This window comes from Nycticebus coucang, chromosome 2 (assembly GCF_027406575.1).
Source record: "Nycticebus coucang isolate mNycCou1 chromosome 2, mNycCou1.pri, whole genome shotgun sequence".
NCBI lineage: Eukaryota > Metazoa > Chordata > Mammalia > Primates > Lorisidae > Nycticebus > Nycticebus coucang.
The window spans coordinates 72,181,385-72,197,874 of record NC_069781.1 but is presented as its reverse complement, the minus strand read 5'-3'; the positions used below and the strand labels follow the sequence as shown (position 1 = coordinate 72,197,874).

General features: G+C 42.3%; 1 protein-coding gene across 1 annotated transcript in view; it reads right to left on the bottom strand.

Moving 5' to 3' along the window:
- Positions 1-14,278: 14,278 nt before the first annotated feature.
- GLDC (glycine decarboxylase) overlaps positions 14,279-16,490 on the bottom strand; it is a 118,190-nt gene continuing 115,978 nt past the window's right edge. The window contains exons 24-25 of the mRNA XM_053573195.1: positions 16,006-16,086; positions 14,279-14,952 (exon numbers count right to left, since the gene is read on the bottom strand). Coding sequence (XP_053429170.1) covers positions 14,782-14,952; positions 16,006-16,086 — 252 coding nt within the window. The 3' untranslated portion in view covers positions 14,279-14,781. The remainder of the gene's footprint in view (positions 14,953-16,005; positions 16,087-16,490) is intronic.

Sequence of the window (16,490 nt, the reverse complement as noted above, 5' to 3'; positions counted from 1 at the left end):
CTTTAAATAATTGAACATGTACTTAACAAACAACTGATAAACTTCACTAATAGTTATTTGCTCAAGAAACATGAAGACATATTCAAAGTCGTTTATACTGTCTTACATTTCTGCCAGCAGCATATAGAATTCTTAGTTGCCCCACGTGCTCACACTAACGCCTGTTTTGTCATTTCATTATAAACCATTCTAGAGGGCATGTAGTTCCTGTGGGAGATGAGTGGCTTGTGGTAGACTACTATTCACCAGGTATTTTAGGCTTTGAAGTGCAAATGTTAGGATTGTACTTCCTAGCCTTTTGGGGGTAGGCTACCCAGTTAGCCAGTTGTGAGTAGAAATGCTATACTTCAAATGGCCTTCAGTGTTTTCTTTCCCTTTCCATGGACACCAGTAGCATTCTAGATAGCACTTTTCCGTCTGCCTAGATCCCAGAATGAGAATGATCCAGAGCCCCCAGCCAACTTGTGGATGTGTGGCCTGAAAAAGGTAAATAGGTTTTTTAGTTGTTAGCACAGCATCACCCAGCCTGGCCTGACTGATAGAAACATTCCTAACTTCTTCAGCCTACCAGTAGATATGGAATTGATTTTAGTTGGTCTTTTATCTTTATATGTAGCACTATTTTTAAACCAATTATTTAATATTCAAGTCAGTTGACTATAAGCTATTGATAAGTTGGTAGTGTAATAGGCAACCCCAATGATCCCTACCCTCCTGATCTTCACGCCCTGGTATAAATCTTCCCCTTCAATGTGGGCTGAACTTACAAATTCTCTTGTAATGAATAGAATACAGCAGGAATGATGACATGGCACTTACAAGGATAGGTGACAAAAATACTGTTATCTTCCACTTTAAGACCCTGGTCTCTTTCAGTCTGGGGGTAAATGGCTGCTATGTTGTGAGCTGCCATATGGAGAGACGCAATATGGCAAAGAATGGCTGTCTCCAGCCAAGATATAGCAACATCCTGAAGCCTACCAAAGACCACAGAAGTGAGCTTGGAAATGCAGTCTCCCCCAGTGGAACCTTGAGATAACTTTAGCCCTTAATTGTAACCTTGTGAGACCTTCACCCACAGTTACTCAGCTGAACCATTCCTGTATTACCCACAGAAACTGATAATAAATGTCTGAATCCACTAAGCTTTGGGGTAACTATGCAGCAAAAAATGACTAACAGATAGGGTGACCTTCCCTGCCAATACGGACTTCTTCCTCCAAAACTATGAATACTATTTGCTTGTCTTTAATGTGCCCCTGGTTGGATATCATCACCCTATTTACAGACTCAAAATCTTCTACAACATAGCTCCAAGTTCACTTATATTGCCAAAATATTCTTTTTCTATCATACCAAGAAATGTTAACAGTTGATAGCATTTTTGCGCTTGAGAAAATACCAGCATTTGTTAAATCTTAGTAGTAATAGAATAAGAAATGATAACTGGTAGAAGTACAATAATCCCAAGGACAATTTGCCTGGAAATCTTGTCTCCAAGTAGCTTCTAACTAGGTTCTGCCTGCTTGTCTAGAGGTCAGGAGAAAATTTTGAGGTGCTCCTCACTTTCATATACTTTTTTTTTTTTTTTTTTTGAGACAGTCTCAAGCTGTCACCCTGGGTAGAGAGCAGTAGTGCTACAGCTCACAGCGAGTTAAAACTCTTGAGCTTAAGTGATTCTCCTGCCTCAGCCTCCCAAGTAGCTGGGACTACAGGCACCTGCCACAACACCCAACTATTTTTGTTGTTGCTGTTGCAGTTGTCATTGTTGTTTTATCTGGCCCGGGCTGGGTTCCAGCCCACCGGCCTGAGTGTATGTGGCGGGAGCCCTACCCTCTAAGCTACAAGGCACCATTTACATATACTTTTTATACTGTCGGATTGCTCAAATACTTCAGAGTTAGAATTTACCCTACTTGGTGTTGGCTTAAGAAATCATAGTAAAACGCACATGAGCTTTTGGGCTTATATGCATCCACCGCTAAAGGAACCACAGCCATTCCACACCCCCTGCTCGGCGCCTGTAGCTCAGTGGCTAGGGCGCCAGCCACATACTCTGAAGGGGACGGGGGTGGGGGGGCGTTGTGGTGGTCACCTGTAGTTCTAGCTACTTGGGAGGCTGAGCCAAGAGAATCGCTTAAGCCCAAGAGTTTGAGGTCGCTGTGAGCTGTGATGCCAGGGCACTCTTCCGAGGGCGACATAGTGAGACTCTGTCTCAGAAATATAAATAAAGTAGTTCCTTGGCTGTGATCACAGGGCCCACGTGTCTGCTCTGCACCTACGAGGCCTGAGGGCGTCCAGCGCCTAGAACTGCGGTGGAGTGTGAGCCATGGGAAGGCCAGGGGCATGGGGAGGCTCCATAAGAAGTGAAAGTCAACAGGCAGAAGTTCCAGATCCTGGGCAGGAAGACGTGCCACGACGTGGGGCTGCCCGGTTTGTCTCTCGCGCTGGCCATCAGGAATGCAGGCGGGCCGCACCCCCACGTTTTGAACTTAGGGTAGCGTCCCCTGCGGGGATCGGGGCCCTCACTGGCTGGCTGCCGGCCTTGGGCCAGCTGCGTGCTTCCCTGTGCCTCAGTTTCCTCACCTGCAAAATGGAGACCATGGTAGTTAGATAGCACCGACTTAAAACTTCATGCCTCTTCTTTTCAATGAGCTGGAATGACTTTATCCTGGAAAATGATTGTCCCTCCTTGAGACCCTGCACACGCGGTTTGGAGACTCCTTCAGCTGAGTTGCCGATGCTCCGTACTTATTCTTACCCTTCCTCATTTAGACTTTGAACACTGCCAGTCGAGGGACCATGGACAGGGTTTACCTGAGGTACTTCAGAGATACTTGGAGAATGACACACTCATTCTCCCCCGAGGTACATCACCTTGTCCTTTGAGGGGTAACTGAAGCAGCATCTCTCTGGAAAGTATCATTGCTTCTTTCGGTCTTGGGCTTATGGTCCAGTCCTGGAACATTATTTACCTGCTTTTCAAATTCAGTTCAGCAAATGGCATCCTGTATGCAACTTAGGATACAATGTTCATTTTTGTTTTAAAGAAACAAGTACATTTGGAGAAATGAAGACCCAGAAAGGACAAGTAGAGTTCCTAAAGTCACACAACTGAGAAGGCTGGGTCGTGCCTTCAGATCACAAGGTCTGCAAAGCCTTTTGTGCTACCCGGAATGTTTACTTTTAAGCTGTGTTCTAGCTAATGGGACATAAAGATAAATAAGACCCGGCCCTTGCCTTCCAGGGAGCTCATATTGTCACATGGTGTGCCATCCAGATGACCTTTGAATCAAATCATCTATCAACCTTACTGCAAGGAGATGACAGCATGTGTAAGGGGCAACTTCAAACTGACTATCCCCTGCCCCAGGGCAGAAGGAAGGGTAGTATGGTCTCTAAAGCAGACATATTTGCCTTCACCACTTAAACTTCCGTTTTCTTTCTTTTTTTTTCTTTTTTTTATAAAACTGCATTTTTTGGTGGGGTGGAGGAGACAGTCTTGCTATGTCACCCTCAATAGAGTGCCGTCATAGCTCACAGCAACCTCGAACTGTTGAGCTTGGGCGATTTTCTTGCCTCAGCCTCCCAGGTAGCTGGGATTACAGGCCCCCACCACAACACCCAGATATTTTTTTGTTGCAGTTGTCATTGTTTAGCTGCCCTGGCTGGGTTCGAACCCGCAGCCTTTGTGTATATGGCTGACGCCTTAACCACTGTGCTATGGGCACCAAGCCATGCATCTTCTTTATGTAGCTTTTCTAAAGAGGAAATAATATACATCCTATCTCTGATGGTAGTTTATAAGGATTAAATGCTGTTATCTGTTCACTGGCTGAAAACTAGACAGTGCCTTGTGAGCTGGAGCAAGAGCTATGAGTTATTGGCCAAGACTTTCAGGTAAGATTTTTCTTTTTTGAAGGCAGTAGATGAGCTAATTCAAGGCATGGGGTAAGGAGAATGAGAGAGGAGGGAGGAGGGATGGGCTGGGGTGGTGACAGTGTATGGCACACCTCTTGGGGGCCGGACACAATTATTAGAGGGACTTTATCAGCAGCGCCTATGCTCAGTGGTTAGGGCCAGCTAAACAACAAGATGACCCCAACATTGTGGCGGGTGCCTGTAGTCCCAGCTACTTGGGAGGCTGAGGCAAGAGAATCGCCCAAGCCCAGAAGTTGCTGAGAGCTGTGATGCCACAACACTCTTACTGAGGGCGACACAGTAAAACTTTTCTCCAAAAAAAAAAAAAGAGGGACTTTATCTAACAAATGCAATCAGTGTAACCTAATTTTTTGTACTCTCAATGAATCCCAAACAATAAAAAATTTTAGTAACCCCCACAAATAAACTTACTTGAATTACAGATTTTTTTAACAACAACGGCCAAGAAAATGTCACAAATGTGATCTTACAAAATCCATAACTCCCTTTAAATACTTCAATTATATAAAGTACAGTCTTCCTAATTCACTTTTTTTTTTAAACAGCGTCTCCAACTGTCGCCCTAGGTAGAGTGCAATAGTGTCATAGCTCACAGCAACCTCCAACTCAGGCTCAAGAGATCTTTTTGCCTCAGTTTTTCTATTTTTAGTAGAGACGGGGGTCTGTCTCACTTTTGCTCAGGCTGGTCTTGAGACTCATGAGCTCAAGTTATCCACCCACCTCAAACTCATGAGCTCAAACTATCCACCCACCTCAGACTCCCTGAATGCTAGGATTACAGGCATGAGCCACTGCACCAGGCCTCAATTCACATTAAAAACTTTTAACTTTTTATTTCAAAGTAGTTACAGACTCAAAAAAGCTACAAAAGTAGTACAGAGAATTCCAATGTACTCACCCAGTTTCCCATTGGGATAATATCTTAGGTAATCATTGTAAGTGTTCAAACCAGGAAGTTGACACTGGCACAAGTTAATTACAAATTTTGCTTAAATTTCACCAGTTTTAATATGAACTCATTCTTGGGTCTATGTATAGTTCTGTGCAATTTTATCATGTATAGGTTTGTATAACCACTGCCATGATGAAGATAGTTCACTGTTCTATCATCACACAAAAATTTTCCTGCTACTTCTTTAGAATCACACCCTCATGTAATCAACCTAAGTGTCTGTCCATTGGTGGATTAATGGATAAAGAAAATGTGATATGGGCAGTGTCTGTGGCTCAGTGGGTAGGTCACCGGCCCCATATACCAAGGGTGGCAGGTTGAAACTCAGCACCGGTCAAACTGCAACAACAACAAAAAAAATAGCCAGGCATTGTGGCGGGTACCTGTAGTCCCAGCTACTCAGGAGGCTGAGCCAAGAGAATCACCTAAGCCCAGGAATTGGAGATTGCTATGAGCTGTGATGCCACGGCATTCTACCGAGGGCAATAAAGTGAGAGGAAGAAAGGAAGGAAGAGTGAGACGGAGGGAGGGAGGGAGGGAGGAAGGAAAGAAAGGAAGGAAGGAAATGTACAAAAAAAAAAGAGAATCACACCCTCCCTGTAACCCTAACTCAAGACAGCTAATAGTCTGTTCACCATCACTACAATTTTGTAATTTTAAGGATGATATATAAATGGAAGTACACAGATTCACAGAATACTATGTATAACTTTTTGAGATTGGCTTTTCTTTCCTGCAGCATGAAAAATGGAAGTACACAGATTCACAGAATACTATATATAACTTTTTGAGATTGGCTTTTCTTTCCTGCAGCATGGTAACGTTAACATCCACCTAAGTTAAAAATGTCAGTTTCATTTTTTGTTGAATGGTATTCCTGTTCATTCATCCATTTACCCATTGAAAACTTTGGGTTGTTCTTAGCTTGTGTGTTATAAATAAAGCTGCTGAATATTCATGTACATATTCTTGTGCAGAGATAATTTTTTATAAATTTTAATTTCTCAGTGGTGTAATTATGGGCTATATGATTTAGATTTATTAAACTAAAAGAAACTGCCATTTCTTTTTTTTTTTAGACAGAGTCTCACTTTGTCACCCTCGGTAGAGTGCCATAGCATCACAGCTCACAGCAACCTCAAACTCTTGAGCTCAAGTGATTCTCTTGCCTCAGCCTCCCAAGTAGCTGGGACTACAGGTGCCTACCACAACACCTGGCTATTTTTAGAAATGTGGTCTTGCTCTGGCTCAGGCTGGTCTGGAACCTTGTGAGCTGAGGCAATTCACCTGCCTTGGCCTCCCAAGGCTTACAGGCATGAGCCACCTCGCCTGGCCTGGTTAATGCATTGAAATAATATTTTGGTCTCTCTCACCTTCTCTCCTTCATGAGAGGGACACATTTCTAATTCTTCCGAAATGCTCTAAACTTTCCCTTTGTTCTCAAATAAAATTTCCCTTTGTAAAAAGATAAAAAACTAAGTAAGTTATTTTACTTCAAGGACTATTTTATTCTAAGTTTATTTTCAAGCTTATCTGCTCTTATTTTATAACCTCCTGTTCTTATGAATTTTAGTTTTTCATGCTCTCTGTGAACATGCAAACATACTTCTTTTGAAGTCCCTTTTATCTCTCATTTCTGATTCTTTTTTTTTTTTTTTTTAAGTGAGACTGTGTCTCACTTTATTGCCCTCGGTAGAGTGCTGTGGCATCACAGCTCACAGCAAGCTCTAACTCCTGGGCTTAGGCAATTCTCTTGCCTCAGCCTCCCAAGTAGCTGGGACTACAGGTGCCCACCACAATGCCTGGCTATTTTTTTTTTTTTTTACAGTTTTATTTTTGGCCGGGGCTGGGTTCGAACCCACCACCTCCGGCATATGGGGCCGGCGCCCTACTCCTTTGAGCCACAGGCACTGCCCATGCCTGGCTATTTTTTGTTGCAGTTTGGCCAGGGCCAGCTTCGATCCCACCACCCTCGGTATATGGGGCTGGTGCCCTACCCACTGAGCCACAGGTGCCACCCTCATTTCTGATTCTTAAGAATTCTGCAGTTTGTTGGTGCTTAGCAGTGAATTTCATTGTATTTTATAAATTTCTATCTGTGAGCTTGTCTTCTATAGTTTTCTTCTTAGAGGGTTTTATTTATAACTTGCTTCCTTTGGATAAAATTTTGATTGTTTTTGCTGAGGTTCTGTATGGTTTTCTGAAACTGAACCAAATGTTATATTTATTGAATTGTACTCCTTCACTATGCAGATAGTGTAAATTGGCTTTTGTATTTGCATGCAACCAACCCTCTTGTTGGGTGACTTTGTCTCAACCCATGGCCTAGGATGTGAAACTTGTTTCCTGCCATGACCCTGAACTAGAAGATACTCGTTTTTTAGGCCTTATTTTGGAACAGGGGTCTTTTTCCTCCCAATTCTTCATGTGCCCCATTTCTGCTCCTTACTGTCTGTTATAACTGCTGCCTCAATTATATCATCCGACCATCCATTCCCCAACATCACTGAACCTCCCCCCACCCCAATCACTTATCCAGTCCAGGCACCTCCACAGGACACATGGGTTCAAGTTCTGTGTTCCCACTTAAGTTATGCTACCTAGAGGTTTCATTTTCTTTTTTTCTTTTCTTTTCTTTTTTACTTTTTTTTTTTATTTTCACATATACATGTGTTCATTAGGCTTCCACTTTTTGCCTTCACAAAATTAAAAAGGCTTAAACTTTAACAACAATAACGATGTTTAAGATAGGGACCAGAAAAAAAAACCTCGCAAAAAACGAACGAAAACAAATACATTCAGAAAAGAAATCATATGATTGCTGCAACAAAGCATTAAGCAATAATAATAATAGTAATGCAAAGAAAGTAACATTCACATCGTCAAGTACAAATATATCTATTATAGAATGCTTTGACTCAGAGGTTCAGTATGGAGTCATCAGTTTTCTTTTCTTTTCTTTCTTTCCTTCTCTCCCCCTCCCTCCCTTCCTTCCTCCCTCCCTTCCTTCCTTTCTCTCCTTCTTTCACTCCCTTCCTTTCCTTTCCTTCCCTCCCTCCTGCCCTTCCTTCCCTCCCTCCCTCCCTTCCTCTCTTTCTTTTTTTTTTTTTTTGTAGAGACAGAGTCTCACTTTATGGCCCTTGGTAGAGTGCCATGGCCTCACACAGCTCACCCTTCCTCTCTTTCTTTCAACAGAGTCCCAAGCTGTCACCCTGGGTAGAGTGCCATATCATCATAGCTCACAGCAACCTCCAACTCTTGGACTCAAGTGATACTCTTGCCTCAGTTTTTCTATTTTCAATAGAGATGGGGGTCTTGCTTTTTGCTCAGGCTGGTCTCGAACTTGTGAGCTCAAGCAATCCACCTACCTCAGCCTCCCAGAGTGCTAGGATTATAGGTGTGAGCCACCAGGCCTGGCTTTCATTTTCTTTCTTTAGAACCTGTTTTGGGGATTTTTTGTTTATTTGTTTGTTTGTTTGTTTTTGTTAAATGAGTGGAAGAGGAGTATTTCACTACAATGCTCATATCTTCAAAGCAGGGATGGGAACAGTTCTCACATCTATTCAGTCTATATCCAAAAAAGAGTGAACACTGTCAATATTTTTCTTACATTATTTCACTTATTAATACCTTATGAAGTAAATGGTATTATCTGCATTTTATAGACAAAGGAACAGTTGAGATAGTTGTCATAGCTAATCATTAGTGGAGTTAGAATGTAAACTCAAAGATAACTAACGTGCAGCCTGACTTGAGATTCTTCTCGTTTTCATACTGTAAAAACCATAGCCTTTATTCCTAAATGCAACGGATTTCTAGGAAATACCAAAATTGTTTAAGGACTATATTGAGCCTGCTTGGCTATGGCAACTTTGTTCAGCCTCTCCTCCCCAGAATTACCTCATGCTTGGTAGCATTAGTATTCAGATTGTCAGTACTTCTCTGAATGGCAGACACTGTCCCAGGCTAACTCCTGTCTTTTTGACAAAATACAGAAATAGTGTTGATAGCTAACCCTCCATTCCCACCCTCCAATGTGGCTGACACCACATACCACACTCATTCCTTTGCTATTTGCAAGTTTATGTAACAGCCTGCCCCAACTGTCTGCTTCCACAGATAGTATTTTCCTGTCTTTTGGAATGCATTTGAAGCTGCTTCTTTTAACCAATACAAATACTTAGATTTTCTATTTCAGGGAACATTAATATTCCTGTGTAGTTATATTGCATGAGAAGTCTCGAACACAAAAAGTTATCTTTTTTTTCCATTCTTTGTTATTTTTTTCTTAATCTATTCTTTATGCCAGACTTTTAAAGAATCTTTTTGCATTTAATTCTAGTTGGCTACTTGGTCCTATTGCAGCTAGTAGCAGTTAGATCAAGTTCCCAATGGCAGCAACAATTGGGGTGGGGGGAAGTCTGCATTTTTTAGGGATGACAAACTTCACTCCTGGTGAGGATGGATTCCACCCTATTTTCTGGTTTATGATTTTGGCTGCTATTTAAAGCACTTAAAGCTTATGATTCTTACCAAGTTTTTGTTTGTTTTGTTTTGTTTTTTTCAAATGTTCTTCAGAAGCTCTTCTTCAGGAAATTATAATAAAAATGTCATACCCAGAATGTACAAATACTTTACTAGTGAAGTTAAAGAAAATGCAATAACACAAAAAAACAGATACAAAGCATATTAAAATTTCTCTTATGTCAGTTCTGAAAACCCTAGACCTCTTACAGCACCCAGAGAAATATTTCTTTCCATGCAGTTACATTTAAAAAAAATAATAATTTGGGGCAGTGCCTGTGGCTCAGTGGGTATTGGCACCAGCCCCATATACCGAGGGTGGTGGGTTCAAACCTGGCCCCAGCCAAACTGCAACAAAAAAATAGCTGGGCATTGTGGCGGATGCCAGTAGTCCCAGCTACTTGGGAGGCCGAAGCAAGAGAATTGCCTAAGCCCAGGAGATGGAGGTTGCTGTGAGCCGTGTGACACCATGGCACTCTACCAAGGGTGATAAAGTGAGACTCTGTCTCTATAAAAGAAAATAATAATAATTTGTAGTTGATTTTCTTTTTTAACCCTCCAGATCCTATTGCAGGGGTCCTCAAACTTTTTAAACACGGGGCCAGTTCACTGTCCCTCAGACCGTTGAAGGGCCGGACTATAGTTTAAAAAAAACAACTATGAACAATAATTCCTATGCACACTGCACATATCTTATTTTGAAGTAAAAAAACAAAACAGGAACAAATACAATCACGCTGTCTCATGTGGTCACGGGCCATAGTTTGAGGACCCCTCTTGGATTCAGAAGAAATTACAAGGCCGGGTACGGTGGCTCATGCCTGTAATCCTAGCACTCTGGGAGGCCAAGGCAGGTGGATTGCCTGAGCTCACATGTTTGAGACCAGCCTGAGTCAGCAGAGTGAGACCTCATCTCTAAAAATAGCCAGGCATTGTGACGGGTGCCTGTAGTCCCCTTGCGTCATCATTCTTACTGCATAGTTGGTGGGGGTGAGGGTGCCCCTTTGCCCCTGCAGGTAGAAGCAGTGAGCCTAGCAGATCAGAGCGAGAGGCCCAAGCACCAGTGCCCTTCTGGGACCAGCTGTAGAAAGAAGCTCAGCCAATGCCAGGGAAAAAGTTTTCTCTCGGGCAGCGCCATGGCTCATTGAATAGGGCGCCGGTCCCGTATACTGAGGGTGGCAGGTTCAAACCAGGCCCTGGCCAAACTGCAACAAAAACATAGGTGGGCGTTATAATCTCAGCTACTCAGGAGGATGAGACGAGAGAATTGCCTAAGCCCAGGAGCTGGATGTTGCTGTGAGCTGTGACAGCACAGCACTCTACTAAGGGCGATAAAGTGAGACTGTCTCCAAAAAAAAAAAAAAAGTTTTCTCTCAAAATGATATGGTTTGCATATAAGATGAAAGCCTGGCTAATTCCAGCCTTGTCTCTTAAAGGCCTGTAGTTCTGGAAAGTTCCCTGAATTGTGTACAAATAAAGCTGAGAGGCAATTCTTTGTCTGAATGTGGGGCACCAGGCTTTCAATGACAAATGGATGCCTGTAATCCAGATTAAGGATTTAGGTGCCACTTCTTTGTATAAGAAGCCATCAGAGATAAGTTTAGAAGCTGAAATATTAGCATTTTTAGTGATTCACAGGGCCCTGGGTCAGATGTTAGCCAGGGTTACGGATGTTTCCTAGGGCATATAAGTTTCATGGACTGGGGCGGAGCCCTTGCCCTTTATCATACTGTGTTGCAAGCTAAGGATTGCTTTGAGGGTGGCCTGTGGTCTACCATAGATGGACGTGGCTAGAGCCCAGGGCTGTGAGGACACAGAAGGGAAACCCAATTCATAGGACTGACGTATGTATCTCCCTTAGACTGCTCGTCTTTAAAACACTGCTCAAAAGTCACATTCTGCACAACATTGCGAAGGTATTTAATGCCACTATATTGTACTCCCAAGTATGGTGAAAGAGCTAGATTTTATGCAATGAACATTTTGCCATAACATGTATACTTTGCCATAATAAAGAAAACATTTTTTAACTGGGGACACATTCTACACAAAGCCTATCCAGAGACCTTGTCTTCAAGGCCTGGCATTTTGCACATAGCTTTAATAGCAGATATGGGAAATACTGGTTCCCATGTTAGTGTGCCTCTTTAAGATCAGGAATCATTCTTTCTCCAATTGATATTTCTTTTTACTTGTTGAATACATGCTAGATGGAAGGACTTGGTGCAGCACTGGGAAGCTAACAATGTTGAGATACGGTCCCTGTTTTCTGAGAACTCAGTCTAGTGAGGCAGAGAGACAAAAATAGCACACAGGAATAAAAAAACAAAAAAACATCATTTCAAACTGTCCTAAGAGTACAGGAGAAAAGTGAGTGCCAATATAGAAAATAACAGAGACAGCCTATTTCACAGAGACGTGAGGAAGGCCTTTTGGAAGTGCTGAATGGACTCTGAAAGGCCAATAGCCAGCAAAGCAAGAGTGGCTGGGGAATGATCCAGGGGGAGGACAGTGCACAGGACAGCCCCAGAGGTGTGAAAAAGCCTGACACAAGTGTTAGTGATTTAATAGTGAGGACAAATGGCTCACTTCAACTCCTTATCACCTGCATTTACCTCTAATATATTCTGGAGCAAGTAATGGATGATCCACCCTGGAAACATTGGCACTCAACTACAAACTCTTTGATAAAGAAAGCAGAAGAGAAAACTGCTCACCTCAACTATTTATTTTCATATGCTTGTCCTTCCTGAGAACAGACTGCTCCATGCCCTGCTGGCTAGCCTGTATTGAGAGCACAGCTTCCAGCGCAGGAAGGGCAGAGTCTTCAAGTTTGCAGTTACTATGGCAATGCCGTATCCTGTTTTGGCCCACAAGCACTGGAGCCAGTCAGCCTGAGTTCAAATTCTGCCTCTCCCTCTTAGCTGCTGGCAGTCTTAGGCATTTCTGGGAACCCTTCCCCACGTGTCAAATGGAATGTTGTGAGGATCAAGATCATATATTTCAACACTTAGAATAGTACCTGATACCTGAGACATATGTGTTTAATAGGTATCATTTAATTATTATATAAAAATTGAACTGCACTTCCTCTGCTTTGTTAGACTAAAGTAAATTGTTTTACAAACTTTTAAAGCAAGAGAATACTAGCTGGGCATTGTGGCATGCTCCTGTAGTCCCAGCTACTTGGGAGGCTGAGGCAAGAGGATCAATCCCTTGAGTGCAAGAGTTTGAGGTTGCTGTGAGCTTCAATGCCACAGCACTCTATCAAGGGTGATAAAGCGAGACTTGTCTCAAAAATAAGTAAATAAATGAAGTGTGAGAATAAATGAGCCACTTGCACAGAATCCAGCAGAGCACTCAGACTTTCTGTCCAATCACTGACGTAGAGCCTAGTGACACTAGCCATGTTTATTTGAGAAAGCTGTAATGTAAGGAACTGAGCAATCCAGGGTACAGCAAGTGTTCAACAACTGTTAGGTGAGGACATCTGAAGCTTTTGCTACTCTGAGGTGAAGTCATTTGTGGCCCGTGCGCCAATTGCCTGCCTGAAACTCATTCTCCCCTCTTTTAAAGTTAACAAAGTCTTTTATGTCTTCATCCTCGTATACTGTATCATCTGGTATTCACCCCAGTTCATTGAATCCTGCAGCATTGTAACCCCATTTTTTAGTAATATGAAAATGATAAATTCTACCTTGAACCATATCTCTGATAGAGGTTATTCAAGAAAGAACAAAGAAGGGGCAGAGAAGCAATCATATAGTTGAAATCTGTGGATTCAGCTGTCCTCAAAGTACTTTTATGAAGGTGGTTAGACCTTAAACATAAAATTTAAGAATTATTTCATCTGCAGATGTATTACTTTAAATACATGTCTCTTAGGCCGGGCGTGGTGACTCACCTTGTAATCCCAGTACTTTTGGAGGCCGAGGTGGGCAGATCACCTGAGCTCAAAGGTTCCAGACCAGCCTGAGACAGAGGGAGACCTCGTCTCTAAAAATAGCCGGGCACTGTGGCAGGAGCCTGTAGTACCAGCTACTTGGGAGGCTGAGGCAAGAGAATCACTTGAGCCCGAGAGTTTGAGGTTGCTGCGAGCTGTAATGCCATGGTACTCTACCAAGGGCAACAGCTTGAGACTCTGTCTCAAAAATAAACAAATAAATAAATAAAACATATCTATTATAATAAAAAGAATAAAGTTAACAAAGTCATAATTTTGTTTGGGGCAGTAGCACACCCAGAGATAAAGCTTCCCCATACTCCTTTGTAGCAAGGAGTGGCAATCTGAACCCATTCTGGCCACCTACAAGCAAGCAAACATGACTGGTTAGAGCCTCTTGGAAAGCATTTCAAAAGCAGACTTGGATGGAATCTGCCTTTTGTTCTTATTCCTTTTCCTATCTAAAGTGGGTATGTGATGCCTGAATATGCAACAGCCATCCTGAGGACATGAGGATGATGACTCTGTGTAAAGGAAGGAAGAGCAGGAAGACTAGAGGAGCAGCATTCCTTGGCTTACAGCCCCTGGACTTAAGGAGAAAAGATGAACTGCAGTCTGATTGCATTTCCACATTTGGGGTACAGTTACAAGCAGTCTGACCCAGTTCTCATAAAAGAACTCAGGTGATCTGCCCACAAAAAGGGCCAAAGTGGCCTTCACTGCTGACGAAGACACACAAGCTGTTTCTTTAGCCAGTCTGAGCCCAATAGCTCAGACATGTAACAATAGCTATTGGGTTGGGTGTTCTCCTTGAGTTCCCTCTGAATCTAGGGTATGATGGTGGTAAAACTGAAAGAACCCTTCTGTCCTGGACATTCTTCAAATTGAAAGAGGAGGACATTCTTCAAATTGAAATATATTTATTAGAACACTAATAAATGCAGATAAAAAACACCCACATACAGAAAAAGAAGAAAACACTCAAAAATGCTATTACAGATTAGGCAAGTTAGTTGGCGGAAAAGAGTCTTTAGTGTATACAAAATGTAAACATTTGCCCAGGGATTTCCCATAGACGGCATACTCCACAGGACTTATTTGGAACAAAAATGTGTCTATTGAGTCTCCAGGATAGCCTCTATAATGTCTGCAAATTTGCCACACTGAAAGTCAGAGTTCCTAAAAATTTCTATGCAACATACTAAATGGCTCCAAATGAAGGCAAGTGGTACACGTGAAAGCAGAGGACTGACTCAAATCACTCTCCCAACAAGAAGCCTCCACATGTTATGCCAGTGGTATTTACATTGACCTTGACAGAGATTCAAAGATATACATAATATATAAAACCCCTACTTGAGCCCAGGGTGGGAGATGAAATATTTCTTGCTTATCAAATCCTCCAAGGAAAGATATCAAATCAGTCCTTTGAATTTAGGGATAGAGGGTAAGAAGAGGCCCTCTTCTGTTCAGAAAATGGGGACTCATACACTTCCATGGGTGGACAGGTACAAACCAGGTGCTGATCTCCATATATGTCATCAATCCGGGCAATGGTTGGCCAGAATTTGTTCTCTGGTTTCACAAAGGGCTGCAAACAACAAAAGATAGAAATGTTATTCTGAGTGGTTTCTTTTGGGGTAAAGGGAGTGGTGAAGACATTCCCACAGCCTAAGACACTGCTAGTCCAACAAGTACTCTGAGAAACTAAAAGGCAACCCTGTGTTACTTTCTAAAGATAGGCACCGTGGCTCACGCCTGTAATCCTAGCACTTTAGGAGGCCAAGATAGGAGGATCCCTTGAGGCTTCAGAGTTGGAAACCAGCCTGAGTAAAAGACCCCATCTCTGCAAAAAATAGAAGGAGTTTTAAAAAAATAAAAATAAATATGTGTGTGTGTGTCTTACTGCTTGCCCTTCTCGCTGGTAATAACCATTATCCTGAATTTGGTAATTACCATTCTCAACATGTTTGTATACTATTAGTACACATGTTAATAACCAGCATAGAGCATAATGTGGTACATTTTTTTTATATTCAGTATAACTGCTTATATTCTGTTGGAATAACATAGTCAATTATACATACATATACACATGAGCACACACAAACACATATGCATTCTCTACTTGTATACACACTCCCTACCCTCCCACATACCCACTAATGTGTACTTATATGTATACACACTATCCAGCATGAATAAACACAAGAAAGAACATAGCATATTAGAAGAACAGAAGGAAATCCAGTGTGATTGGAATGCAGAGGGCAAGGGGATGGTTATAATGTGGTACATTTTGAAACTTCCCCATACCCCATTCAAACTGCAGAGCACCTTCTCCTCCAATTAGAATTAGAAAGGAAAGGAGATTCCATTTGGCTCCATCTCTCTTTTCATAGCAGTAGGGAACACTGTGCTCCCTCTGGGCTCCCAGACCAAAGGCCAATACACTGACACTGACCTCACCCCTGCAAGCCAATTCCTTTGCCCTCTGGTCCTCTCATGAACCCCATTTTACAAGGTGTCCCACATACAGCTTCTATAATGGGGAGACTAAGAGTGTGTACCCCTCAGGGAAGGAGACAGCCTGCACATGTGACCACCATCCGTGTTGGCCTTTCAGCTTCTCAGGAGAACTTACAAGTGGGAATGCCGCCACCTCTCTGGAATAAGGCCGGTCCCAGTGGGAGGATGTGACACACATCAGGGAATGTGGAGACATCTGAGAGAAACACACAGAGGGAAGAGAGGTCAGAACGACAGGTCTTCTGCATTCATCTCGACCGTCAAGCTTCTTATGGAGGTTCAGGGAGAGGAAGCTGTCATCTTGTCTCAGTATGGGGAATAGGAAATTGGACATTGTGAAACATGTCAAATATCAGAAAGTTACAGCAAGGAGCACATCCGCCACCCAGTAAAGTTAACTTAGCATTTTGTGATATTTGCCTCATCTTTTAAAATAAAAAAACATTTAACAACATAGTTGGAACTGACTGTATATCCCCTCCCCAGTGATAACCACTATCCTGAATTTGGTGTTTACCATTTATTTGTATTATGCTTTTATTCTATTTCTGCACATAGTAATAAAAAGCATACAGCATAATTTGACATATTATGCTCTTT